The sequence below is a fragment of the Dipodomys spectabilis genome, unplaced genomic scaffold (genome assembly GCF_019054845.1).
Source record: "Dipodomys spectabilis isolate Male_0828 unplaced genomic scaffold, ASM1905484v1 ptg000085l, whole genome shotgun sequence".
Taxonomy (NCBI): Eukaryota; Metazoa; Chordata; class Mammalia; order Rodentia; family Heteromyidae; genus Dipodomys; species Dipodomys spectabilis.
In genome coordinates, this window is record NW_024870762.1 from 5,543,352 (window position 1) to 5,569,086 (window position 25,735).

The 25,735-nt window shown below is 46.1% G+C and overlaps 2 protein-coding genes across 2 annotated transcripts; one reads left to right on the forward strand and one right to left on the reverse strand.

Annotated features, from left to right (window-relative positions):
* Window positions 1–6,670: 6,670 nt before the first annotated feature.
* Nfkbil1 (NFKB inhibitor like 1) lies at window positions 6,671–21,870 on the reverse strand. The gene is made up of 4 exons (XM_042684310.1): window positions 21,739–21,870; window positions 21,063–21,339; window positions 10,526–10,747; window positions 6,671–10,375 (listed from the first exon to the last, which is right to left on the reverse strand). The coding sequence occupies exons 1-4, from the start codon at window positions 21,793–21,795 to the stop codon at window positions 9,783–9,785; spliced, it is 1,149 nt and encodes a 382-aa protein (XP_042540244.1). The 5' UTR covers window positions 21,796–21,870; the 3' UTR covers window positions 6,671–9,782.
* Window positions 21,871–22,715: 845 nt separating this feature from the next.
* Atp6v1g2 (ATPase H+ transporting V1 subunit G2) lies at window positions 22,716–25,529 on the forward strand. Its single transcript, XM_042684233.1, has 3 exons — window positions 22,716–22,952; window positions 23,195–23,295; window positions 24,356–25,529. Exons 1-3 carry the CDS (start codon window positions 22,871–22,873, stop codon window positions 24,527–24,529), a joined length of 357 nt encoding a protein of 118 aa, XP_042540167.1. The 5' UTR covers window positions 22,716–22,870; the 3' UTR covers window positions 24,530–25,529.
* The last annotated feature ends 206 nt before the right edge of the window (window positions 25,530–25,735 follow it).

The window sequence follows — 25,735 nt, forward strand, 5'->3', positions numbered from 1 at the left end:
TGTAATCCAGCAATCAGAAAGCTGAGCAGGAAGACTGAGAGTTCAAAGGCAGCCTAGTCTCTATATAAAAACCCAGTCACAAGCAATCAGAAAACAAACTTCTTGCTACAGAAGAGTCGACCATGACAGTTAAGAGGGTGAGGGAAGAGACTATACCTTTCCACTTCTATGGGATGAAAAGAAATAACAGTTAAAACTATTAAAACATGAAAGGTACCAGCTGCTGGTGGCTCACATCTGCAATCCTGGCTACGTAGGAAGCTGAGATCTGAGGATCAAAGTTCAAAGCCAGCTCAGACAGGAAAATCTGTGAGAATTAACCACCAAAAAACTAAGAGTGGAGCTGTGCTGGAGTGGTAGAACTACTCTGTCCTTGAGCACAAAAGTTCAGGGACAGCATCCAGGCCCTGAGTTCAAGCCTTAGCACAATAAAACAAAGCAAAACATGAAAGACAAAATTTCTGGTTAAAAAAAAAACCAATCAGGGATCCTCAAATCTCAGCCTCCTGAGTAGTTAGGATTACAGGCAACAGCCACCAACATCTGGTTTATTTATTTATTTATTTAAGACAAGGATATCCAGTTCAATAAATGTATTTCTTGTATTTTACAGCCCAGGCCCAGAGTTCAAGCCTCATGACTGAAAAAAAGAAAATAGAAACTTCTGGCTCAGGCCTGTAATCCTAGTTACTAGGGAGGATGAGATCTGAGGATCAAGGTTCAAAGCCAGCTCAGGCAGGAAAGTCCATGAGACTCTAATCTCCAATAAACTGCCAGAAAACTGGCAGTGGTGCTGTGGCTTAAGTGGTAGTTCGCTAGCCTTGAGCTGAAAGGCTGAGGGACAGCGCCCAGGCCCAGAGTTCAAGCCCCACAACTGACAAAAAAAAAAAAAAAAAAATTTACATTTCACTGGAGTCTTCAGAGAACAGTGAGGAGGGTCTTACAAAGCCCTAGCAAGGAGATTACAGGGGTCTGCACTTATACACAGTCAGAGAGCAGAAAGGGCAGAGTGTTTCTAAGCAAAACCTACAGATCTTGGTGGCTGCCCAGACGTGATGGGAGAAGAAAAGCCATTAATGCCTCTTTCAAATTTCTTGGTCTGTATCTGCTCTTATTTATTTGCTTGGCAAACTATCACTGAGCCACATCCCCAGTGCCATTAAAATAGAGTCTGATCTCTTGTGCCATTGTTGGTTTCCTTCATGGCCCCTGCTCCTTTTCTTCCTTTTCTCCTCTCTGTGCATCTTTTTATTTTCATAAAATACTTCCTGTTGTTTGTTTCTGATTCTCTTATGCTAAGCTAAATACAAAAAAGTCTTGGCAATCAAGAGGGTAGGGAACCACCAAGGGGGTGGGAAAAGGCCAGAGAGGAAGGCTGGGACCTGGGGACATGGAGGGACAGAAAGAGGAAGACAAGGGGCAGGGAGAGGCTAGGGACAGGAAGGAAGGGGAGTACTGGCTAGGGCTGTGTCATGGGGGTTTATGATGTGCTAAATGATGGTACTTGAGATGGGCTAATCTTGGTTTCTATCTCAGTTTCAGAGATTGTGTGAAATTTGGTTTCTTTCTTGGGGAGACCAGCAGTTGGTTTGGGGCTTTCCCTGGGTGGGAGGGCTGATGACTGGAGTCTTGTGCCTAAACTCAGGGAAACACAGTCTCTATAGTGGTGTCTGTGGACAGACCAGTGAAATCTCTGAGGCCTCCTAACAAGGCTGAAATGACACAAAGCTTATACTTAATTCAAATTTAACCTCAACCCAAATCACAACTCAAACCAACCCCAATGGTAACCCTGACCTCAAATCTAAATACATCCCAATCAATAAACCCCCCAAATAAAATTCAGCCTCTCAATCAGATCCAAATCTGTTTCTAGGGTTACTCCTGAAAACTAGTTATTCTCATTTCTGTCCCTAAAGTTATATCTGATTCTAAGTGCAAGATCCTATCTGAACCACAAATATATAGTTGAACTTTGTCCTGCTTTACCTCATTATTCATCCATACTTCCATTTTCTAAGTATATATTGAGTGCTTACAATGTGTAGGGCATTTTCCTAAGCAGTAGGGATGTTCTTCTAGACAGGAGACATAGAGTGGCACACTTAAGGAAGACAAAGGAACTAGCTTTTTTTTTTTTTTTGTTGGTTGTGGGGCTTGGACTCTGGGGCTGGGCGCTGTCCCTACTCTCTTCAGCTCAAGGCAAGAGCTCGACTGCTTGAGCCACAGCACTACTTCCAGTTTTCTAGTGGTTTATTGGAGATGAGTCTCATGGAGTTTCCTGCCTGGGCTGGCTTTGAACCATGATCCTCAGATCTCAGCCTCCTGAGTAGTTAGGATTACAGGCATGAGCCACTGGTACCCAGCTGGAACTTGCATTTTTAGAGGCTACGTTCCAGTGAGACCAGACAAATAAAAACAAACTGAAGATCTGGGCACCAGTGGCTCATGCCTATAATTCTAGCTACTCAGGGGGCTAAGATTTGAGATTTAGAGTTCAAAGCCTGCCTAGGCAGGTAAATCTGAGAGACTTATTTCCAATGAACCAGCAAAGTGCTAGAAGTAAAGGTGTGGCTCAAGTGGCAGAGGGACTGCCTTGAGAAAAAATGCTAAGGGCTGGGAAGATGGCTCAGTGGTAGAGAACTTGCCTTGAATGCATGAGGCCCTGGGTTCGATTCCTCAGCACCACATAAGCAAAAAGAAAAAAGCCGGAAGTGGCACTGTAGCTCAAGTGGTAGAAGGCTAAGCCTTGAGCTGAAAAGCTGAGGGACAGCGCCCAGGCCCAGAGTTCAGGCCCCATGACTGGACTTCCCACCCCCCCCAAAAAAAAGAAAACATGCTAAGCAAGACTGAATGGTAGTGAATTCAAACATCAGTATTGGCAAGAGAGGGGAGGGGGAAGGATGGGAGGAAGGGAGGGAGGAGGAGGGAAGGAGAAAGGAAGGGGAGAGAGGGAGGGAGGAAGGAAGGGAGAAAGGGAGGAGGGATCTAGCTCAGAGGTAGAGCACTTGCCTAGGATGTGTGAGGCCTTGAATTTTATCCTGGCACTGTCAAAATATAAACATAAACTAAAGAAGAAATCAGTAAGTATTGTTGTGAGAAAATAGGATGATGTGGAGGCTAGTAAGGAGGTACATTACTTTTAGATATGCTAATCAGCAGAGTCCTCTCTGAGAGCGTGAGTGGTGTTGAAGCTGAGAACCAACTGAAAGACCAGGTAAAAGTTTGAGAGCAAAGGGTCCTAGGAAAAGGGAAAAGCTATAGCAAAGGTGGAGGAAAAGGGAAAGCTGGGATGTTCAAGAATAGAAAAGTTAGTGTGGCTGCAACAGATAAAAAGATGAAGCGAGGGCTGGGAAGGTGGCTCAGTGGTAGAGCGCTTGCCTTGCATGCATGAGGCTCTGGGTTCGATTCCTCAGCACCACATAAACAAAAAGAAAAAAGCCGGAAGTGGCGCTGTGGTTCAAGTGGTAGAGCACTAGCCTTGAGCTGAAGAGCTGAGGGACAGTGCCCAGGCCTAGAGTTCAAACCCCATGACCGGACCCAAAAAAAAAAAGATGAAGGGACAAGGTCAGAGAGGGGGATAGGAACCAAAACAAGCGGGGCCATGGAGGAGGATAAAGCATCTTGATTGTATTCAACCATCAGAAGTTTTTCAAGGGTGGGTGTGTTCATGCATGCATTCATGTGTGTGTGTGTGTGTGTGTGTGTAAGGGGGAAGAGAGGAAGGTAGAGAAGAGACAGAGGTAATTGAAGAGACAGAGGTAATTAGATATATGGTGTGCTTTGTTTTATTCTTTCCCATAGGTTGCCATTTTCCTTGTCCCTTCTTGAATAAACCTTTGCATTTGCCACATTCTTCCTGTCTTCATAGCACAAACGTCCTCCATCAACATCTGCATTGTGAGCTTAATCACTTGTACATCTAGCCCAGTTTTTCTTCATCTCTTGTCCCCTATCACCATCCTTAGGGACTTCAAGACCACACAGATCTAATGCATCCTACCCTATGGGCTCTCAGTTCTTTTCCCTCAACTCTTAACATTACAGCCTCTTTCTCTGCTCCACTTCTCTGTTCCATTGAGATAGGAGGTGGTTGGACCTCTTATCTCAGTATCATTTAGAAGGGCTGACCTTCAAGAGCTTGAACTCTGAATTTCCTCTTCTCACTCACTTTTCTTTCCTTTTCTTTTTTTCTTTTTCTTTTTTTGTTGTTGGTAGTGGGACCTGCTCTGGGCCTGGATGCTGTCTCAGCTCTTCAGCTCAAGGCAGCACTCTACCACTTGAGCCACAGCACCACTTGTGGCTTTTTCTGCTTATGTGGTGCTGAGGAATCGAACCCAGGGCCTCATGCATGCAAGGCAAGCGCTCTACCACTGAGCCACCTTCCCAGCCCATCACTCACTTATCTCCTCCACTCCTCTCCCTACTCAAATCAGTTCCTCATTCCCACTCACACCTCCTGTTTCTCTTCTTTCTTATCAAGTTTTGTTCAACATATACTACAGGGTTAACTATTTGGCTAGACTCTTACTAGTGTTTAGAATCTCTTGCCTACCTGATGTTCTACCAGGAAAGCTAGATGTGAGTAAACCCTACAGTCTCATTCTTGGGACTGTCTCCTTGGCTGTCAAGCATTACAGGAGAATCAAAACATCATAAGGGGCCTGTTACTAGTGGACAGTTGCCATCTAACTCGAGAGAGGCTTCAATGTGCCTTCACAGAACTTCTCATCATTATAGACTCCATTGTTCTTCTGCAGGTGTTCTTCTAGATTTACAAGTCCCTTTAATGCCCTTCACTTGACCTCTTCACTTCCAAGTGATCATGCTGTTACCTATTTTATTTTTGGTCTGAGATCAGGACTTGAACTTGGTACCTGATGCTTTCGCTCATTGGCTAGTGTTTTACCAATTGAGCTATACTTCCACCCCTTTTTATTATTAAGTAGTTGTACAAAGAGGTTACACTTAGCTGTCAGGTTATGAGTACTATGCATCTTGATCAATGCCACCCCTTCTACCATTTATTTGATTGAACTTAAGCCCATTCAAGGTGGATCTTTTCTCTTCTTTTCCCTCTATTTATGCTTTCTCTTTCCCATCTTCTTGGCTAGCAGGACTCTTGTTCTTTTCCAAGGCTGATCCTTCAATCAACACACCTCACTTCCTGTCTCTTCCCTCTATTCTCCACCTTTTCTTATATAGTGTATCTCTCTTCATGCTCCTTCTCTATTTTACAAATATATGGTTTTATTTCTTGAAATAATTGGACTTTCTCTTCCCTTAAAAGTCCCTTCTGTCTCTCACTTTTGCTTTCTTTGTGATGTTTAAGACCTGTTGACTACTTTTTGGGTGGTGGAACTGGTAAAATTTTCCTCATCTGCCAAATTTGTGGGTAGAACTAAGTGATGATTCTTAATGTCTTTCTTCCTTCACCATTCTATGACTTTGTACCTGCTGACTCCTGCCTCACCTCCTACTCATTCTTCAATCTATGTATTTTCTTCCCTATTAAATGGAAACAGTCCTCTCAAAATCTGTAATCATCTACTTGCTGAACCCCAACTCTTTCCAAATGTCACTTGTGTTTTGTTTTTGGTTGTGGGGCTTGAACTGAGGACCTGGGCGCTATCCCTGAGCCTTTTTTTGCTCAAAGCTAGCGTTCTACCACTTTGAGCCACAGTGACACTTTTGGTTAATTGGAAATAAGAGTCCCATGAACTTTTCTGCCTGGGCTGGCTTTGAACCACAATCCTCAGATCTCAGTCTCCTGAGTAGCTAGGATTATAGGGATGAATCACCAGCACCTGGATTCAACTCATACCAGACCTCTTTTGAGACCTGATAAGGCTGCCCTGGCTCTGCTCGCACACCCCTCCTTTGCCCTACTTTTCTGAATACTCTTCAGTCCCCTTCCATTGTTGGTTTGTCGAGGCTCTTCTGGTCACTCCATCCTCTCTCCTGAGGACCCTGTCCACTCACTCAACCTTTACCGGGAAGGAAGTGATGCTCAAATCTATCCTGCTAGCCCAAATCATGCGCTCGCAGCCTACTTGCCAGCAATTTTCAGAGTGAGATGGTAGCATCTCACATTCGGCAAGCTTTCTTTGAGCACTTTATTATTCTGGGCAGGTGCACTTTAAATTATTATGGGTAATTGTTGCAGGTATATATTTTTTCACTAGATGGCAAGTTCTATGACAATGACCTCCTTGTTTATATCTATTAGAGTGTTGTTAACAGTGCTCTGCTAACAGGTGCTTAATTAAAACAAAAAAAACCATTGTTCAAACGCCTTACGTTTCCCTTCGCCATGCTCCTTCTTGACTGAGACCACCTCCTAGGCTCATACGGTCATCTAAGTCTCTTCCTTTCCCGGTCTCTCCAATAATCACTTTGTGAGTCGTGATACTCCCTCAGTTTGTACATGCTGTTCCCTTCTTTAATGTCATTGGAGTTACTAGGACTCAAGCAGAAAATACATGAGTTTTAGAGTCAGAAGAGTTTAATGGTCATTTCACTACTTTCTACTTGTATGGTTTAAAACAGGCTGCAGAATCTTTATAGATTTTCACGTTCTCATCTGTGTAATGGGATCCACACCCATTATGGAGAGATTGACAGTATAAGGGCCAGAAAAGGGTCCTAGACCATATTCCTGTAACAAGACAAAAGCATAACTGATTTATTTAATCCAAGTTTTAGATGAAATTGGAGCCTTCAGAAATAAAGATCCTAAGACCCAAAGAAAACTGTCCAACTTCAGGCTTAGATCTGATAAAGAATGAACAGCCACGTAGAAACACAATTGGCCAGAAAGGATCAGAGACTGAGAGGGAAAAAACTCAGTATTTGGGCTTGTCTGTTTAAGCTTCTGCTTGGCCTGAGGATCTATGATGTATTGTCAGAGAAGGAAGGTAAGATAAAAATGAGAGTAATATTTCTAGGCATTATGGTTGACTTTGTGAAGGCTCTAGCTTTGACGACCCAACTTGAGGAAGAAGAGTTCTAGCTTTGATAACTCATTTTGGGTAAACTAAAACAGGTAGAAGACAAGAGGGCAGGAGAAAGGCAAAGAGAAACTTGCTTCTGAGACTCTTCCAGTAACTTCAGTTAAAAGTACTCAGTACAACTATGCACCCTATACTTTGGGGTATTGTGTTTTGAGACCCCCAACAACAGGATTACTGAAAGAAAAGGGCTGGTTAACGCATTGTGGGTATGCAGTGGGTTTTCTTATCCCTTGTGTGGAGAATTCTGCAGCATTCTCTCTTTACAGCTGTCCCTGAGGTCACTGCCACAAGGCTGAGTCCTCAACATTGGCATCTGTGGTCATTCTTTATATGTGTTCCCCTGCACCATGCTTCTCTACTGCAGGATATTCGGTGATTCCTGCACATACCATGCACACACTCATTTCCCAGTCTCTACTCAAGACACTTACCTACCAAACCTTTCTGTCCATTCCACCATTAAAATGCTCTCTCCCTCTCCCCATCTGCATCCAATATGTCCTAGTGTAAAGTTTACTCGGCATGTCTCCGGTCAATTAAGTATAGGTCTGTCCACCTACTGGATAAATCTGAAGCCAGGTTTGAATTTATCTTTGGGCTACTAATGCCCAGTTGACCTGCCTGCATCAAATGGAATCCCTCCTAGGTCACTTTTCCTAACACAATCCCAACTGACCCTCTTCAATCTCACATTTCTTTTCCCAACTCTGATTCTCACATTGAACCCCAAGGCATCATCTACTGAGACCCAACTACTGGTTCCAGCCTGAGGGAACAGATATACTTCTGACTCTTCTGGGAGGTACTGAGTCACCCCTTGGGGGTCCCTGAGTGCCCTTCCTCCCCCACTGTGGTGAACAGGATGCCTGCTACCCCTTATTCTGCCTGTCAGAGGAAGCCAGGGCCTCTAGGGCTAAGTATTTTTATCAGCCTAGGAAACAAGAGACACAGAAGCGGAAACCATGTGGTCAGAGAAAGTGAACAGCCTTTATCTCAGGGGAACCCCCAGGAGGGCTGGGGGGCCAGACACCAGGGAGGGACATGGAAGAGGGAGTTCTAGGGACCCAGGTATTAAGGCTTATCTTACTTTGGTTTTATGTAATACTTGCAGAAGGGAAATGATGTGCTTTTGAGACAACGGAGAAATCTGAGAGGTGTAAAAGTGTTTTCTGTTGCTTACCTCTCAACCTCCACCAGCTAAGGGATCCTAACCCCAGCTCCAAACCTGGGTTCTTTGCATGCCACTTCCGAAATCTCCGGCCTGTGAGAGGAACCGGACGCCTGGGTTGCTCAGAGTTCTAAGTCTCTTCTCTGAATCACAGCAGCTTCCTCTCACAGGATCTTTCTCATCGGTGATACCCTCTTCTGCCCCTGAACATCTGTCTGAGGCCTTGGGCTTCTTCCTAACTTCAGGCTCTTGTCTTCTCCCAGGGTCTTATTCTCACCTCATGTTCCCGGCAGCTTTCCCCTCTTATATTCTGCCACCTTCCACTTCTACATCTGGGACCTCCTGTGTAGGCCTGGACTTAAGATTTGACAATCATGTTTCTGGTTGGAAAGGTTCAGATGTACACATGCGCATGCTTGCACTCTACCCTCTCCTTTTGCTCCTGGTGATTTTTTTTGGCTGAGTTCCCAGTTGTGTTCTGGGTGATGGCAGTGGGGTTTGGCCTGCCTATTTCCAAGAATTGGAGTGGGAGCAGATGTTGGAATACCCTTGTTTCCTTCATGGGAGCCTCCAGGTCATTTACCTCCATCTTTCAGGACCTCAACTACCAGCTCTTAAAAAAGATGTTTATGTAAAAGAACTAGCCTGGGATCCTCAGAGATGAAGCTCAGAGATATGGCAGAAGCTAGATGAGAGAGGTATTAGAGCCCCAGAAGAGATGGGGCTGGGATGCTGGAGGGAGAGCCAGCTGGTGGCCCAGAAGCTTGCCTGCTCTTGGGTGTGGATCTCTGGTTGCCCAAGAACAGGCAACCCAGCTTACATAATTTGGCTCTTTCCGCCTCCTTCTTTTGTTTCTATTTTTAGCAATCAAATTTCCCTCTTCCACAGGGCTCTTCCTCCATCCGTTCTACTTCCATTACCTATCTTCCCTCAGCTCCTCAGGGTCCCCTAACCCGCTGCCCCCAACTTGGCTCATTCAGTGACTCAGCAAAGGGAAAGCCCTGTGTTGGAGGAGGAGGGTGTTCGGTGGGGAGGAGGATGTGGTTCTGCTTGGGGAGCTTGGTTGGGGAGGAAACTGGTTTTGTTCCCTTTTTGCCTCTGTTCACATCTGTTTCTCCAGACGTAGACAAGTGTGCACAGGACCCCGGCACATGGGGCGGAGGGAGGCCTGAGAGCAAACCATTCCTTCTGAGGGCTGATCTTGAGGGTGGGCAAGCAGGAGGTTTCTGGGGATTGTGGTGGGGAATCTGAGGGCACACAATGGTGTGTGTGTGTTGCAGGTGTGTAGGAGCTGTGGGTTTCAGCAGGCGGGCGGGAAAGGAGATGTCATGGGTGATAAAAACCATAGCAATGGAAAAAGGCAGAGGAGACTCTGGGAGTGCACGGATGTGGAACCAGGTCTTATTAGGAAATGGCAGAGTCAAGAGTAGCGGTAGAGGCCCATGGGCCCCATCCCTCTTGTTAAAAGTTTCGTTCCCACCCCATGTCCCTTTGGGCAGCATCTGCCTTTTCCTTGTCCAGCCCCATCCCTGACCTTGCCCTCCCTCTTCCTGATTGTCCCTAAGGCTACATCCCCACAGTTTCTTGTTCTTTCCCTGCGGTCACTTGAGAGCCTCGGCATGGCGATTTAGGGCCTGAGAAAGGGCTGTCACAGCTCCCATCACCCGGCCCAACTCCCAGGTCTCAATCTGGCTTCGGAATCGCTGCAAGAAACGATCAGGGTGCCAACGGACCTGCTGAACCCTCAAGTACCTCCTCAGAGCCCCCTGCTCCTCCAAGGGTGGGCCCCTGGCGACCAGGGCTGCGGCCATGGCCTCTGGGTCTCCTCCCCCAGGGCAGGGCCAGGGTACATCACCAAAGCGCCAGAGACTGCCTCTCCCTGCCCCTCTGGGGTGCTCTGCCCTTGGCCCGGCTCTGGCTGGCTCTGGCCCTTGGTCCCCTCGAGCCTCGTGGACTCTTCTGGCTCGGCTCTCCCGAAGTTCTTCCTCCTTCGCTCTGGCTCGCTCTCTGAAAAGCCGCTGCTCCTCCTCTTGCTGTCGCCAGCTGTGACTGGAGCTCTCAGCCCGCAGTGTTCGGCAAGATCTTTCTGCTTCCCGCTGCTGCTGCTGCTGGCGCTTCTGGGCATGCTCTCGGGCCAGGCGATCTGACCATGCTGAGAAGGACTCAGGTTCCTGGGTCTCTCCAGAAGCGTCATCTGTTTGGGAAGTGGGATGGGATCACTGGAGAGAGGCTGTGAGAAGGGGATATACCATGAGAGCTAGGGAAGTAGAGAGAAAGGGCACAGAGAAAGCCCCATGTGGGCGCAAGAAAAGGCAACTGTGGGTAGCACAGTTTCAAATCTCACCTTCAAATCTCCCAATGACCTCCTGCCACTCGTCCTCCAGCTCGCCCTGCAACTTCTGCCTCCATTCCTGCTCCTTGGAAGCTTCATCGTCTTCCTCCTCTTCAGCAGAATCCCAGGGGGGTCCCCAGCCCAGAATCTGCCCAGGGGTCTCCCCATCCTTATTCTTTATCCCCATGGCGGAAGGACAGCGACTCAGCAACGGCAAGAAAAAGTCTGTGTAAGCTATGGATGCAAGAGCAGTGAGCAGAAGTCAGCAGGGACCCCAAGCCTAGGTAGGGCCACTACATTGGGTTCTGCCTGATTATTCCCATTCTTAGGCAATAGTCTTAGTGCTTTGGACTTAGGTGATTAGTCTTGGCCTTTTTTTTTTGCTAGGCCCTGGGCCTAGGCACTGTCCTTGACCTTTTGTGCTCAAGGCTAGTATTCTACCACTTGGGCCACAGCTTCACTTCTGGCTTCTTAGTGGCTAATTGAAGATAAGACTATCATAGATTTTCCTGTCCAGGCTGGCTTTAAACCACAATCCTCAAATCTCAGATTCCTGAGCTTGAGTAGTTAGGACTACAAGCGTGGGCCACCAGCACCCAGATAGTCTTAGTCTTAAGTGGCCCACATGGATACTTCCTGGATATTAGGAAATAACTGTTCTTGACAAATATTTGCTGACAGTTTATATGAATAATAAGTGTGGTGTTTAAAATACTCTCACATAGCTAAGAAGGACTCAGAATCCTGGGTCTAAAAAACTTAACCTAGCCAGACACTGTTGGCTCACACCTGAAATCCTAACTACTCAAGAGGCTGAGACTTGAGGATCAAGTTCGAAGCCAGCCCAGACAGCCCAGCCTGTAAAACTCTTATCTCCAATAAAACTAATCAGAAAAAGCTGGAAGTGGCTCAAGAGGTAGAGTGCTAGCCTTGAGCATAATAAGTCTCAGGAACAGCACCTAGATCCAGAGTTCAAGCCCCAGGACTGGCAAAACAAACAAACAAACAAAATGTAACCACTAAGCCACTGGGAATGTGGCTTAGTGGTAGAGTGCTTGCCTAGCATGCATGAATCCCTGGGTTCAATTCCTCAGTACTACATAAACAGAAAAAGCCAGAAGTGGTGCTATGACTCAAGTAGTAGAGTGCTAGCCTTGAGCAAAAGAAGCTTAGGGACAGTGCCCAGATCCTGAGTTCAAGCTCCAGGACTAGCAAAAAAAAAAAAAAAAAAAAAGTAATCTAATCCAAAACACTTTTAGTGTGCTCAGAGTTCTACTATGTCAAATGACATTTTATGACCCTGTCTTCTGGGTCACCTAGGAAAATGCCAAAATCTTTGACTGTGTATTCCTTTTTTTTTTTTTGCCAGTCCTGGGACTTGAACTCAGGGCCTTGGCACTGTCCCTGAGCTTCTTTTGCTCAAGGCTAGCACTCTACCACTTGAGCCACAGGACCACTTCCAGCTGTTTAAATCATACTGAGGAATCCAACCCAGGGCTTCATGTATGCTAGGCAAGTAATCTACCACTAAGCCACATTCCCAGCCTTGTATGTTCCATTTTTGACTCGAAAATGTTATACTACATATTCTTTACTATGTTTCTTACTCAAAACTATACATCAGAGGCTGGGAAGGTGGCTCAGTGGCAGTGCTTGCCTCGCATGCAATTAAACAGAAAAGGCTGGGAAGTGACGCTGTGGCTCAAGTGGTAGAGCACTAACTTTGCGCTGAAGAGCTGAGGGACAGTGCCCAGGCCCAGAGTTCAAGCCCCACGACCAACCAAAAAAAAAAAAAAAGGCTTAAGTTTATATTGGTTTAAGTGGTACTAGCGCTCTACCACTTGAGCCACAGCACCACTTCCAGTTTTCTGGTGGTTTATTAGAGCTAAGAGTCCCATGGACTTTCCTGCCCAGGCTGGCTTTGAACCTTGATCCTCAGACCTCAGCCTCCTGAGTAGCTAGGATTACAGGTGTGAGCCACCAGCGCCCAGCCTAAACATACACTTAATAACACTTTTCAATAAATCCAGTAAAACAATTGTTTCCCAGGGAATTCCTTAGCCAGCCTAACCTAAGGAATAATGGGAAAAGAGGCAGGGAAAGCAAGTAACAAATGTGAGCCACACAAATGTGGCTAGTAGCAGAGCAGGCTCTTCTCAAAGGACTATGGACCCAGGACAGGAGGGTGAGATAGAGGGTCTCTCCCAGGATCTGGCAGGACTAGGAGAGGGCTGACATTCTTGGACACGCCTCTTTCTGAACCCTATCCTCACAGCATATGCTCCAGAGTATGTTGCTTGCTTGCCTGCATTTCAGGTATCCTACTGCTGGCTAGGCCCACTCATATTGGCCACCACCAACCTCTTCTCTCAGGGGACACAGGAAGTTGAGAGCAGCAGCCTCCCTTCCTGTGGACCTACTTTCTCAATCTGTATTTGGTGGTGTGAAAGTACCATTTACTTGGCAGAAGGATGGCATAGTACAAGGGAAGGATTGATCTGTCACTGCAAGAAAGGGAGAAAGACAAAGTGCCCACCCTTGGCTACCCAAGGTATCCACAGCCACACTTCTTAGTGTCACTTCTTAGTATTGCTGTTGTGACCCTCCTAAATTGTCCTATCCAGCAAGTACCTAGGCCTGTTTTTTAAGAACTTATTTCACCAGGACTCATTACAGATTGGGGGTGGAAGATGGGGGAGAGGGTGTTGCTTAGGCTTGCACATAGGAGGTTTTTAATTAATAGGTTTGAATAAGGCTTCCAAACTAGAAAAACATGGTGAGTAAAATATAGTACAGATTAAACAATTCTAACAATGACATTTGTGGGCGGGGAGAGGTGGGGAGGGGAGTTGGCTGTAAAACTGTCTGATCTTAATTATTTGAAAAAAAGACCAAGCTGGGCATGCTATCTGTAGTCCCTTGAAGCTGAGATAGAACTGCTTGAGCCCAGGAGTTCCAGGACAACCAGGCAACATAGACCCATCTTCAAAAGAAAGGCTGGGGGGCTGGGAAAATGGCTCAGTGGTAGAGTGCTTGCCTTGCATGCATGAGGCCCTGGGTTCGATTCCTCAGCACCACATAAGCAAAAAGATGCCAGGCACTGGTGGCTCATGCCTGTAATCCTAGCTACTCAGGAGGCTGAGATCTGAGGATCGAGGTTCAGAGCTAGCCCAGGCAGGGAAGTCTATGAGACTCTTTTTTTTTTTTGGGTCCGGTCGTGGGGCCTGAACTCTGGGCTTGGGCGCTGTCCCTCAGCTCTTCAGCTCAAGGCTAGCCCTCTACCACTTGAGCCACAGCACCACTTCCAGCTTTTTTCTTTTTGCTTATGTGGTGTTGAGGAATCGAACCCAGGGCCTCAGGCATGCAAGGCAAGCACTCTACCACTGAGCCAACTTCCCAGCCCGTCTATGAGACTCTTATTGCCAATAAACCACCAGAAAACTGGAAGTGGCGCTGTGGCTCAAGTGGTAGAGCACTGGTCTTGAGCTCAAGAGGTGAGGGACAGAACCCAGACCCACAGTTCAAGCTCTACGACCAACCAAAAAGAAAAAAAAGAAAGGCTAAGCATTGGTGGCTCATGCCTATAATCCCAGCTACTCAGACAGGTGAGATCTAAATATTGAGGTTTAAAGCCAGCCCAGATAGGAAAAGTCCACAAGACTCTTAACTCCCAATTAAACACTAAAAAGACAGAATTGGAGCTGTAGCTTAAGTGGCAGAGCCTTGAGGGGAAAAAAGGCTTAGGAATAGCACCCAGGCCTGAGTTCAAGCCCCAGGACTAGCACTCATGCACACACACACAAAGACTGGAAGAAAATAAGCAGAAATTCTAGTCTCTGGGCCTTTCTTTCTTTTTTTTCTTTCTTTTTTTTTTTTCTTTGGCTTGGCTCTCTTATCTTATTAAAAATTAATTTCTCTGTGCCATATTTTTTCAATCCTTCTGATTTTTTACTCACCAGCAAAATATTAATCAGATTTTTCATTTGTCCTAGGAAGCAAATCAAACATCCTGATGACAAGTCTAGGAAACTATCTTCTAATGATATTTTGCATTTTAGCAGGACTATTTCTCGGGGAGGCTTTGATGTCTACTTGTAAGCATGAGAAAGAGAAGGTGGGCTCTGAAGAGTTTGTTTTATTTTGTAGCTCGTTGTCACTGCTGTGAAAATCTATCATACAGCTAACTGTCCCCAAACTTCTCGACGTATGCGTGTGCTTTAGATAATCTGGGCCTTTCTTTCCAATTTTAATTGATATTTTAATGTGAAAAGGATATAACTAAATTAAAATTTTCTTTCTTTTTAAAAAAGCAACCAGTGACTTAACACCTGTTGTCTTAATATCTCAGAAGGCTAAAATGCAAGAATTGTAGTTTAAAGCCAGCCCAGGTTGGAAACACTACCAAAAAGTCAGAAGTAGGACTATGGCTCAAGTGGTAGAGAGCCAGCCTTGAGCTCAGGGACAGTGCCCAGGCCCTGAATTTAAGTCCCAGGATTCACACACACACACACACACACACACAATCTAGACAAGCATGAAGTATAGTACAAAAGAAAAAAAAACCACCCTGTTTCTATCATAGGACATGTTGATGTTATCATTTTTACGCTGTCATCCTATTATTTTTTTTTCTGCTACTGGGGCTTGAACTCAGAGCCCCAAACTCCCACTTTGCTTTTTACCTAAGGCTGGTGTCCTACTACTTGAACCATACCTCCCCTTTCGGCTTTTCGCTGGTTAACCGGAGATAAGTATCTCTCAAATTTGTCTGCCTGGGTTGGATTTAAACTGAGATTCTCAGAACTTAGTCTCCTGAGTTAGGCTTGAGTTATTATTTTAGATAGGATATCTTACTTTTATATCCTACCTATACTTCCCTCATAGGTGAGATTAAGGAAAGTGCCACCATGAACATACCATGAACACATGCCATGCATGAAAACACTTGTAAATAGAGCAAATATCATAGTTAGGCCCAGTGTCACATGCCTTAGTATCTGCTACTTTGGAGACAGGTATAGATAGATCAAACCCAAAAGTCCAAGGCCAACCTGAGCAATATAATAACTTTGACTAAAAAACAAAAACAAAAGCCGGGTGCTGGTGGCTCATGTCATGTAGCTACTCAGGAGACTGAGAGCTGAGGATCGCAGTTCAAAGCCAGCCTAGGCAACAAAGTCTGTGGGACTCTTATCTCTAATAAACCACCAGAAAACCAGAAGTGGTGCTATGGCTCAAGCAGTAGAGCGCTTGCCTTGAGCTGAAGAGCACAGGGACAGTGCCCAAGCCCCATGACTGGCCCCATGGAGGGGGGTGGAGGGGGGGAGCTCAGGGATAGTGCCCAGCCCCATGACTGGCCAAAAATAAATAAATAAAAACAAAAACAAACTAGAGCCAGTATCAGAAGCCTATACTGAACAGGGGTTGAGAGTCAGAGAAGAAAAAGGTAAAGGTAGATAGGCAGGGTAGTGAGAGAGGGCTGTGTGGAGGAGGTAGGCCTGCATTAGGCTAGAAGGGAGAGAAATGCTTCACAAACTAGATATTAGGAAGAAGGGAAGACAATGGGCAAAAGACAAGCAGGCTTGTCACTGAAGACAGGACCACATAGCTAAAGTGGTGAGTCCGTGGGCGTGTGGCAGAAGCCGAGGCTGGAAAGGCAAATGGAACATCCACCGGATGCTCAGTCATTTTAAAACGAGGCCACCTCTTCTTTCTGCTGTGGTAATAGCTGTCTGGTACTGTGTTGGCACAGAACAGAAGTGTGGTAAATGGGCTGGGTGTGGTGGCACATATCTGTAATTCCGGCACTCAAGGAGGCTGAGACAGGAGGATCAGGAGTTCCATGCCAGCCTGAGCTATACCTTGTCACAAACCAACCAGGCTGGTTCGAGATTTTTTTCCTTTTTTTTTTTTTGACCTGAGACAAGGACTCAAACTTGGTACCTGACACTTTTACTCTTTCAGTAGCACTCTACCAACTGAGCCATGCCTCCGACACTGGGATTTTATTCTTTTTACAAAGACTACGAAAAAAATAATCCTGCTTCTCAATGTTCACTAATTCTTGTTGTATGTAGAGAATGGTTATTGTTTTACTAGGGAGTTCTTATTTAGCTAAGAATACTTTCCCATGAGATGACAGATTTTAAAGTCTCTAAAAAGCCAAGTGCTGGTGGTTTGTGCCTGTAATCCTAGCTACTTAGGAGGCTAAGATAGTTTGAAGCCAGCCTAGGCAGGAAAGTCCATGAGACTCTTATCTCCAATAAACTACTCAGAAAAAGCCAGAAGTGGCACTGTGGTTCAAGTGTAGAGTGCTAGCCTTGAGCCAAAGAAGCTTAGGGACAGTGCCCAGGCCCTGAGTTCAAATTCCAGGACCAGCACAAAAAAAAAAGTCACTAAAATCCAAACGTGTAGAGGACCAGCCAGGGGCCAGTGGTTTACACCTGTAATCCTAGCTACTCAAGGGGCTGAGACCTGATGGTCGCAGTTCAAAGCCAGCCCGGTCAGGAATTCATGAGACTCTTACCTCCAGTTAATTACCAAAAAAAAACAGAAATAGAACTGTGGCTCAAGTGGCAGACTGATAGCACTGAGGAAACAAAAAGCTTAGGGATAACATCCAGGCCTGAGTTCAAGCCCCAAGAACAGCACACACATGTGCACATGCGTACGCGTGCACACACGTACACATGCACGCACGCGCGCGTGCACACACACACGCGCGCACACACACACACACACACACACACACACACGACGGAAGAAAATAAGCAGAAATTCTAGTCTCTAGGGCTTTCTCTCCAATTTTGTCCCTTGAGCAAAAAAAACTCAGGGACAATGCCCAGGTCATCAGTTCATGTCCTAAGACCAGTACACCAAAAAGAAAACACACACACAAAAACAACAACAACAACCACAAGGTAGAGCCCTTCACTGGCATTTTACTGGCTGAGATAACAAGTCTCCACTCCAGCATGCACTGCTACATTCCTCAGACCTAACATGGGAATTATGGGGAAAACTTCTGGCAGAGGATTCTGGGTCTATTCAAAAAAAATCTTTTCATTTGACTTTAAAGCAGCTGGCAGCTCAATGAGATGGGCCTCCTAACCCAGTAGACAGAAAGCCACCTGGTGGCAGAGCTAGGAGGTCATCAGGAAGAAATATAGCCTGAAGAAGTTTAAGATTTGGAGAGTGAAAGCACTGAGCCAGGGTGCCTCTTTGGAAGACTATGATCTCTCAGCTGTAAGGCTTCATAGTACTTCTTAGCTCTACTTTCTTATAAATGAGATGTCAGTCTTATATACTTCTTAGAATTCAATACAATGAAAGAATTGCCTACCACACTGTCAGGGACATTTTCACGATTCAAAAAGTTTCACTTGGGGGGCTGGGAAGGTGGCTCAGTGGTGGAGCGCTTGCCTTGCATGCATGAGGCCCTGGGTTCGATTCCTCAGCACCACATAAGCAAAAAGAAAAAAAGCCGGAAGTGGTGCTGTGGCTCAAGTGGTAGAGGACTAGCCTTGAGCTAAAGAGCTGAGGGACAGCGCCCAGGCCCAGAGTTCAGGCCCCACGACTGGACCCCCCCCCAAAAAAAAAGTTTCACTTGGGCTGGGAAGGTGACTCAGTGGTACAGCGCTTGCCTTACATGCTTGAGGCCCTGGGTTCAATTCCTCAGCACCACATAAGCAGGAAAAAAAAAAAAAGCCGGAAGTAGCACTGTGGCTCAAGTGGTAGAGTGCTAGCCTTAAGCTGAAGAGCTGAGGGACAGCGCCCAGGCCCAGAGTTTAGGCCCCACGACCGGACCCCCCCCCCAAAAAAAAGTTTCACTTGAGCAATATAAAAATAAAAATAATATAGTTATCATTTTGTGAGTATTAAACCACTGCAAAAGTTTGGTTTATTTACTTGCCAAAATACCAGTTTCAGAGAAGCAAGTTACAGGTTCCTGACCTGTTCATGTCATAGCTGGGAACTGGTTTAGGGTCCTCTGATCAGCCAGACAGATACTTGTACTTCGCAAACTTCTTTTGCTTTTAAAATTAAAAAGAAAATCGAACTGGGGGGAGGGTGGGGGCGTGGAGGGGAATGTAGTTGTGGAGGTAGGAGGGAAGGGATGGTAGGGGAAAAACAAAGGAGGCAACAATGCTTGATAAGAAATGTACTCCTTGGGCTGGGAAGGTGGCTCAGTGGTAGAGCACTTGCCTTGCATGCATGAGGCCTTGGGTTCGATTCCTCAGCACCACATAAGCAAAAAGAAAAAAAGCCGGAAGTGGTGCTGTGGCTCAAGTGGTAGAGCGCTAGCCTTGAGCTGAAGAGCTGAGGGACAGCGCCCAGGCCCAGAGTTCAGGCTCCACAGCCGGACCCCCCCCCCAAAAAAAAAAAAGTTTTGGAGGCTGGGAATATGGCTTAGTGGTACAGTACTTGTCTAGCATGCATGAAGCCCTGGGTTCAATTCCTCAGTACCACATAAATAGAAAAAGTTAGAAGTGGCACGATGACTCAAGGGATAGAGTGCAAAAAGCTCAGGGTCAGTGCCCAGACCTTGAGTTCAAGCCCCAGGATTCACACGCACACACACACACAAACCAAATTTATTAGGGATATTTTAAATGTAGGCACAGACACTGTGAAATCCTATAACATATAACCCAGGAGTTCTTAGAAGCATAGATAGTCTAGGTTTTCAGGTTGCCTTGATTATAATCTCTGTTGTATAACTTTGACAAATGACTTAACTTCTCTGTGCCTAGTTCTTTCTCTCTCTCTCTCTCTCTTTTTTTTTTTTTTTCCAGTTCTGGAGCTTAACTCAGGGCCTGGGCACTGTCCCGGAGCCTCTCTGTGTTCAAGGCTAGCACTCTACCACCAGCCACAGAGCCACTTCCAGCTTTTTCTGTTTATGTGGTACTGAGGAATCAAACCTAGGGCTTCATGCATACTAGGCAAGCACTCTACCACTAAGCCACATTCCCAGCCCTGCCTAGTTCTCTTATCCAGAAAAACCTGTTAAGGGTTGCTGTAAGGGTTCAATGAGTTACTTTGTAAGAAGCATCCGAGGGCTGGGGGTGTGGCTCAGTGGTAGAGTGCTTGCCTAGCGTGCATGAAGCCCTGGGTTCATGAAGTCATCAGTACCACACACACAGAAAAGGCTAGAAGTGGCACTGTGGCTCAAGTGGTAGACTGCTAGCCTTGAGCAAAAGAAGCTCAGGGACAGTGCCCAGGCTCTGAGTTCAAGCTCCAGGACTAACAAAAAAAAAAAAGTGTCTGAGATGGGCTGCTGGTGGCTCACACCTATAGTCCTAGCTACTCAGGAATCTGAGATCTGAGGGTTGTGTTTGAAGCCAACCCAGGTAGGAAAGTCTATGAAACTCTTATCTCTACCAAATAGATGGAAGTAGGGGTGTGCCTCAAGTAATAGAGCACCGACCGACCGGTCTTGAGCAAAAAAAAATCTAAGGAACAATGCTCAGGCCCTGAGTTTAAGTCCTACTACAAGCACAAAAAAAAAAAAAGAAAAGAAAAGGAAAGAGAGTAAGAGAGTAACAGAAAGAGAAAGAAGAAGGAAGGAAGGAAGGAAGAGAAAGGGAACGGAAAGGGAAAGGGAAAGAAAAGGAAGGAGGAGTTGGGGAGGTGGGGGGGAAGAGATGGTAGGAAATGTACTTATTACCTTATTCATGTAACTGTAACCCCCTCTGTACAGTATCTTTACAATAAAAAAATATATATAAAGAAAGAAAGAAAGAAAAGCTGGGCGCTGGTAGCTCACACATGTAATCCTAGCTACTTAGGAGAGTGAGATCTAAGGATCATGGTTCAAAGCCAGCCCGGGCAGAAAAGTCTGTGAGACTCTTATCTCCAATAAACCACGCAGAAACTGGAAGTGGCCCTTGGCTCAAATGGTAGAGTGCTCACCTTGAGCTGAAGAGCTGAGGGACCTAGGCCCAGAGTTCAAGCCCCACAACCGACCAAAAAAAAAGAAAAAAGAAAGAAGAAAGGAAAAGTGGAAGGAAGGAAGGAAAGAAGGAAGGAAGGAAGGAAGGAAGGAAGGAAGGAAGGAAGGAAGGAAGGAAGGAAGGAAGGAAGGAAGGAAGGAAGGAAAACCAGGCAAGCAGGCAGACAAGCAAATTTAAAGACTAGCTGATCCAGGTGTGGTAGTATGTGCATGTGTTCCCTGCCCACAGGAGCTGAGACAGGAGGATCACCAGGTCACCAGGCTGTGGCTACTCTGGCCTAGCAAGATCTTGTCACACCACACACACACACACACACACACACACACACACACACACACACACACACACACACACACACACACACACACACACACAAGCACGCAGGAGAGAATCCACACAAGGGAATACTACTGGGCTTCTCAGACAATGGTATTTCAGTAATGTCAAGGCACCTTGTGATTGCCACATGCCAACTTGGTCAACTACCTTCCTAGGCCCCACTGACCAAATAACTAGCTTATTTCTCAACAATAAATTGGCTTTCACTACAAATTTGATCAGTTGCTCATGACTGTCTCTCTGGCTGGCAGACTCACCATCAGGGCCCTGGCGGGCAGCAGCATGCAGCGCAGTGTCCCCATGGCGGTCCTGGTGGGCAGGGTCAGCCCCGAGGCGAAGCAGCAGGCACAGGGCAGGGGCATCATGGCGGGCACAGGCCCGGTGCAGTGGTGGGGGCTGCCCAGCATCCACATCAAGGCCTGGGTGTCGCTGGAGGAGGGCCTGGGCCCGCACCAGCCGTCCTGCAGACAAGTAACGACGGAAGCGACGCTCTCGGCGTTGGCGGCGGGATGCGGAGGCCATGGAACTCTTGGGCTGAGGAAAAAGGAAAAAGTAAAGGCTGCAATCAGGGCAGATTTTGGCTTGTCCCTCCCGCTCCATTTCCGACATTCCTTCCTGTCTCTCAAATATCTCCTTGTTTCTTCTCACATCTCTAGCAAAGAGGAGGCCTAAACCTCCTCCCTGACCAGATGATAGGTCTGAGAGAAAAATTTGAGTGGGGCTGGGGCACATATTAATTTTTTATGTAAATTCTGATTACAAAGATATGTAAGTTACTTAAAAGCTCAAGAGCCCAGGTACATTTTTAAAAATAAACTTTGGGGAGAGGGAGAAAAAAAAGAATAGGACCTGGTGGGGAAATTTTTAACCAGCCAGAATCTGAACTTAAGTCACAGTTTCAAATAATGATCTAGAAATTTTAATATAATGTACCCGGCAGACAGATGTAGAGGCTTCTCCCTCTAAGACCTGGGGGGAGGGGTTACTCATCAGACCTGTCCCCCGCCCCCCAAGTGCCCCCAGAGCCGTAGGCCAGAAGCCTGTGCTTAAGACGCTCCGAGAAGGGAGGCGGGAAGGGCGGAGATACTCCAGGTTGGCGGAAATGACGCAAGCGGAGACGCAAGTTTGGGGCGGAAATAAGCTTTGAAGCGCAAGGGATATCACTCATCCCCGACCGGGTGGTTTCTTCGTTAGGGCTCCGGCGGGGAAACTAGGGAATTTATGACAAAGGGTCCACCTGAAAGCGGAAGATGGGATGAGATGCCAGGGCAAGGAGAAAGGAGGGTTACTGGGGCGCACAGAGTGGAAGGCGCAGTGATTGGTGGAAAGATGAAAAAATAGAGGAAAACTGAGGAGATAAAAACAGGATAAAAATCACTGTGGAAGTGAAAAACCCAACCACAATGAAGGCAAATAGGGATAGATTAAGACATACACACACACACACACACACACACACACACGAAAAGGCATTAAGAGGGCTGGTGGTGTGGCTCAAATAGAAGAGCACTTGCCCAGCAAGCTCAAGGTCCTTTGTTGAAGCCCTAGTACCGCCAAAATCAAATAAAATATTAGGACAAGAAGAAAGTTGGACTGGGGAAATGTAGAAGAAGATGGAGGCAGAAAAGCGACTTGGGAGAATTAAGCCTAACTCGTGGTAGGATAGTCTTCTCACCCCATTCTTTGGCTCTGTGCCTCCTTGAGGACCACCATTCCAGCTCTCCTCCCACTTAAATATTCCTCCCCTTTCTGTCCCAACCCCATCTTTAGACCTTAGTGGATGGGAAGGCCCTGTAGCAGTCCGAAATTTGCCATCAGCTCAGGGCCCGGTCTCTGCTGCTCCCAGGTGGCCCTTTTGGGTACTGCTTGAATGAGGACCAGTCATCAGTAGAGGATTAGATTGGGGGAGACACTGGGTGGAGGAGGCTGAGTGAAAAGTGGAGCACTAAGACCCAGGAGTGGTGGAGGACTGCATCAACGAGCTGGAGGAGAACTAGGCGATTGGAGGTGGGAGCCATCTGGTACCTCGGTTGCCTTCAAAACAGCGTCATTCCTAGCGACAGAAATGGCCAGTCAGTCCCAGGGTATCCAGCAGCTATTACAAGCTGAGAAGAGGGCAGCTGAAAAGGTGGCAGATGCCAGAAAGAGTGAGTCTCCCCTTTTCTCTCTTCAGAGTCTGGAAAGAAAATTAGGGGTGAGGGATTAACAAATATTTGAGTCTTTTGGAAAATCCAAGGCTGACGAAGAGACCTGGGGGCTGGAGTATGGAATAGTAGAGAAAAAATGGAGAGGTGTTAGACTCTAGTATTTTGCTACCTAAGGGAAGGCTTAGTAACTTTCACATTTTTGTGGGGGATCCATTCCCACCCGTTCTTTCTTCTGCCTCCAGGAAAAGCTCGAAGACTGAAGCAGGCTAAGGAGGAAGCACAGATGGAGGTAGAACAATACCGCAGAGAGCGGGAGCAGGAATTCCAGAGCAAGCAGCAGGCGGTGAGTTGAAAGGGAATTGAGATGGGATCCATCCGGTGCAAGTTGGTGAGTACATCTAGTGAGATGAGTGCAGGTGACTCACCAGGAAACAATGTTGGCAGGAGGCTGAGAAGACCCTGGTAAGAACCACAGCATTGATAAAGCCTTGACATGATATGTAACAGAATCTAGGAGGTATTTTTTTTAATGCTGGTACTGGGAGTTTGAACTGAGGGCCCAATGCTGTCCTTTGCCTTTTTCTCTCAAAGCTAGTGGTCTACTACTTGAACCACGGCTCCACTTCTGGCTTTTTGCTGGTTAATTGGAGATGTGTCTCATAAACTTTCCTATCTGGGCTGACTTCAAAACAGGATCTTCAGATCTCAGACTCTTGAATAGCTAGAATGACAGGCATGAGCCACACTTGCCAAGCTAGAGTCTGGGAGTTTTTGTTTTGTTTTGTTTTGCTAGTCATGCGGCCTGAACTCTGGGCCTGGGCACTGTCCCTCAGCTCTTCAGCTCAAGGCAAGTGCTCTACCACTTGAGACAGCCCCACTTCCGGCTTTTTCTGCTTATGTGGTGCTGAGGAATTGAACCCAGGGCCTCATGCATGCAAGGCAAGCACTGTACCACTGAACCACCTTCCCAGCCCTGGGAGGTTTGTTTTTGGTTTTTTGTTTTTGTTTTTTTTTTTTTTAAGGATATTTACACCTTAGGGAGAAGCAACCACCACAGTCTTTGTGGCATAATATGATAGTATTTAGGGTAGAGGGAAGAGTTTTATAGGTGGGAAGATGGTGGGGATTGTTTTAAATTTCTTATTGTTATTATAAAGGTAATATAAAAATGGGTTAGAGTTTGATGGTGGGGATTTTATAGTCCTAGGATAATCCTTCATTTTACGTGTTAGAGAGTAAGGGGTTGTGTTGATCCCTTTCATATCTGGGTATTTCTGTGGGATGGGTATGGTTTTGGAAAGGCTTCTCTTTTTGGTCTTATACAGGACCTTTCTCTTCACATGCTTGGACCTTTCTTTCTCTATTTCTACTCCTCTGCCCCTTCCCTTTTCCCTACTCCTCAGGCCATGGGATCCCAAGGGAACCTGTCTGCTGAAGTGGAGCAGGCTACAAGGCGCCAGGTACAGGGCATGCAGAGCTCCCAGCAGAGAAACCGGGAGCGTGTCCTGGCCCAGCTTCTTGGCATGGTCTGTGATGTCAGGCCCCAGGTCCACCCCAACTACCGGATCACCGCCTAAGAGCTTTGCCTAGGACCCTTTATAGGGTCTGACTCCTCCTGACAGTCCTTTCCCCAAAGAAATCTCCCAAATAAATATCACTTCCCTTGTCTAGCATGCACAAAGCCTTGGATTCAATCCCCAGCACTGTACCAAAAAGAAAAAAAAATAATATTTCACCATAATTCTTTCTGGAAATTCTAGGGGGCAGGATCTAATATTCTCCTTTGAGACTTGTAAATAACCTTCTCAAACATGAATCTTTGTGTTCTAAAACACTAAGACCTTGTAAATGCCCAAGTCATCCTCACCTAACCCTTCTGTGTAATTTGGAACATAAGGGAAGTAATGGATGTAGAAAACACCCTGACTTCGGAGCCTAGCATATTTGGGTTCCTCTCCAAATCCTGTCCCATTCTGACTGTGCAACTGAGACAGATGACTTAACCTGGAAGCCACAATGTCTTCCTTTGTAAAACTGGAAGAGTAACAATAACAACAACAACAATAATACCTACCTTGTGAGGTTTCTGCGATGATTAGGAATCATTAAGAGAATATCATGGTTCCTTGTAGGTACTAGTTATGATTTAACAAATGGACCCCAAGATATTGTTACCACTTGCTGCTTACCTGTGAAAAGCTAAATATTTCTGCTTCCTGATGTTTGTTGGTGGCTCTCTAATTCCACTCATTCTGTGATCCTGGTACTTCTCTAAAGAATGTATTCTTACCATCTTGCTTTCCCCAGAGACCTTAAGATCCCTGAAAAGATGAAAGGAGAGTCTCATTTAACTTCAATATTTTGGTTCCAGGTAGACACAGCATCTCAGGATCTTTTTGTCTTTCTTAGGCTGTCCTTTCTCTTTATTGGCTATACTTCCTTTTTCTATTTCCCCAAAGACTCAACAGATGTTTACTGATTCCTGAGATCTAAAATGATGTGGTGTACCCTATATGCATGACCTTCCTTTCTATATCCTTAATGCCTTGCTTTCCCTTTGTAACAATGAAAATGTCAATAAAATAACTATGGACAAATGAATTGGTGAGTTAAAACAGCCGCCTTTTGTGTCATCATTTCTCATGGCAGTCATTATCTTGTTCCACACTTACATTTTCTCCAGATACCTCAAAAGCCTGTCCTTTGAAACTTGTTGGAGAAACAAAAGCAAATAGTACTCTATTGTTTCTCTCAAATGAGAAATATATAGTTCCTCTTTTGGA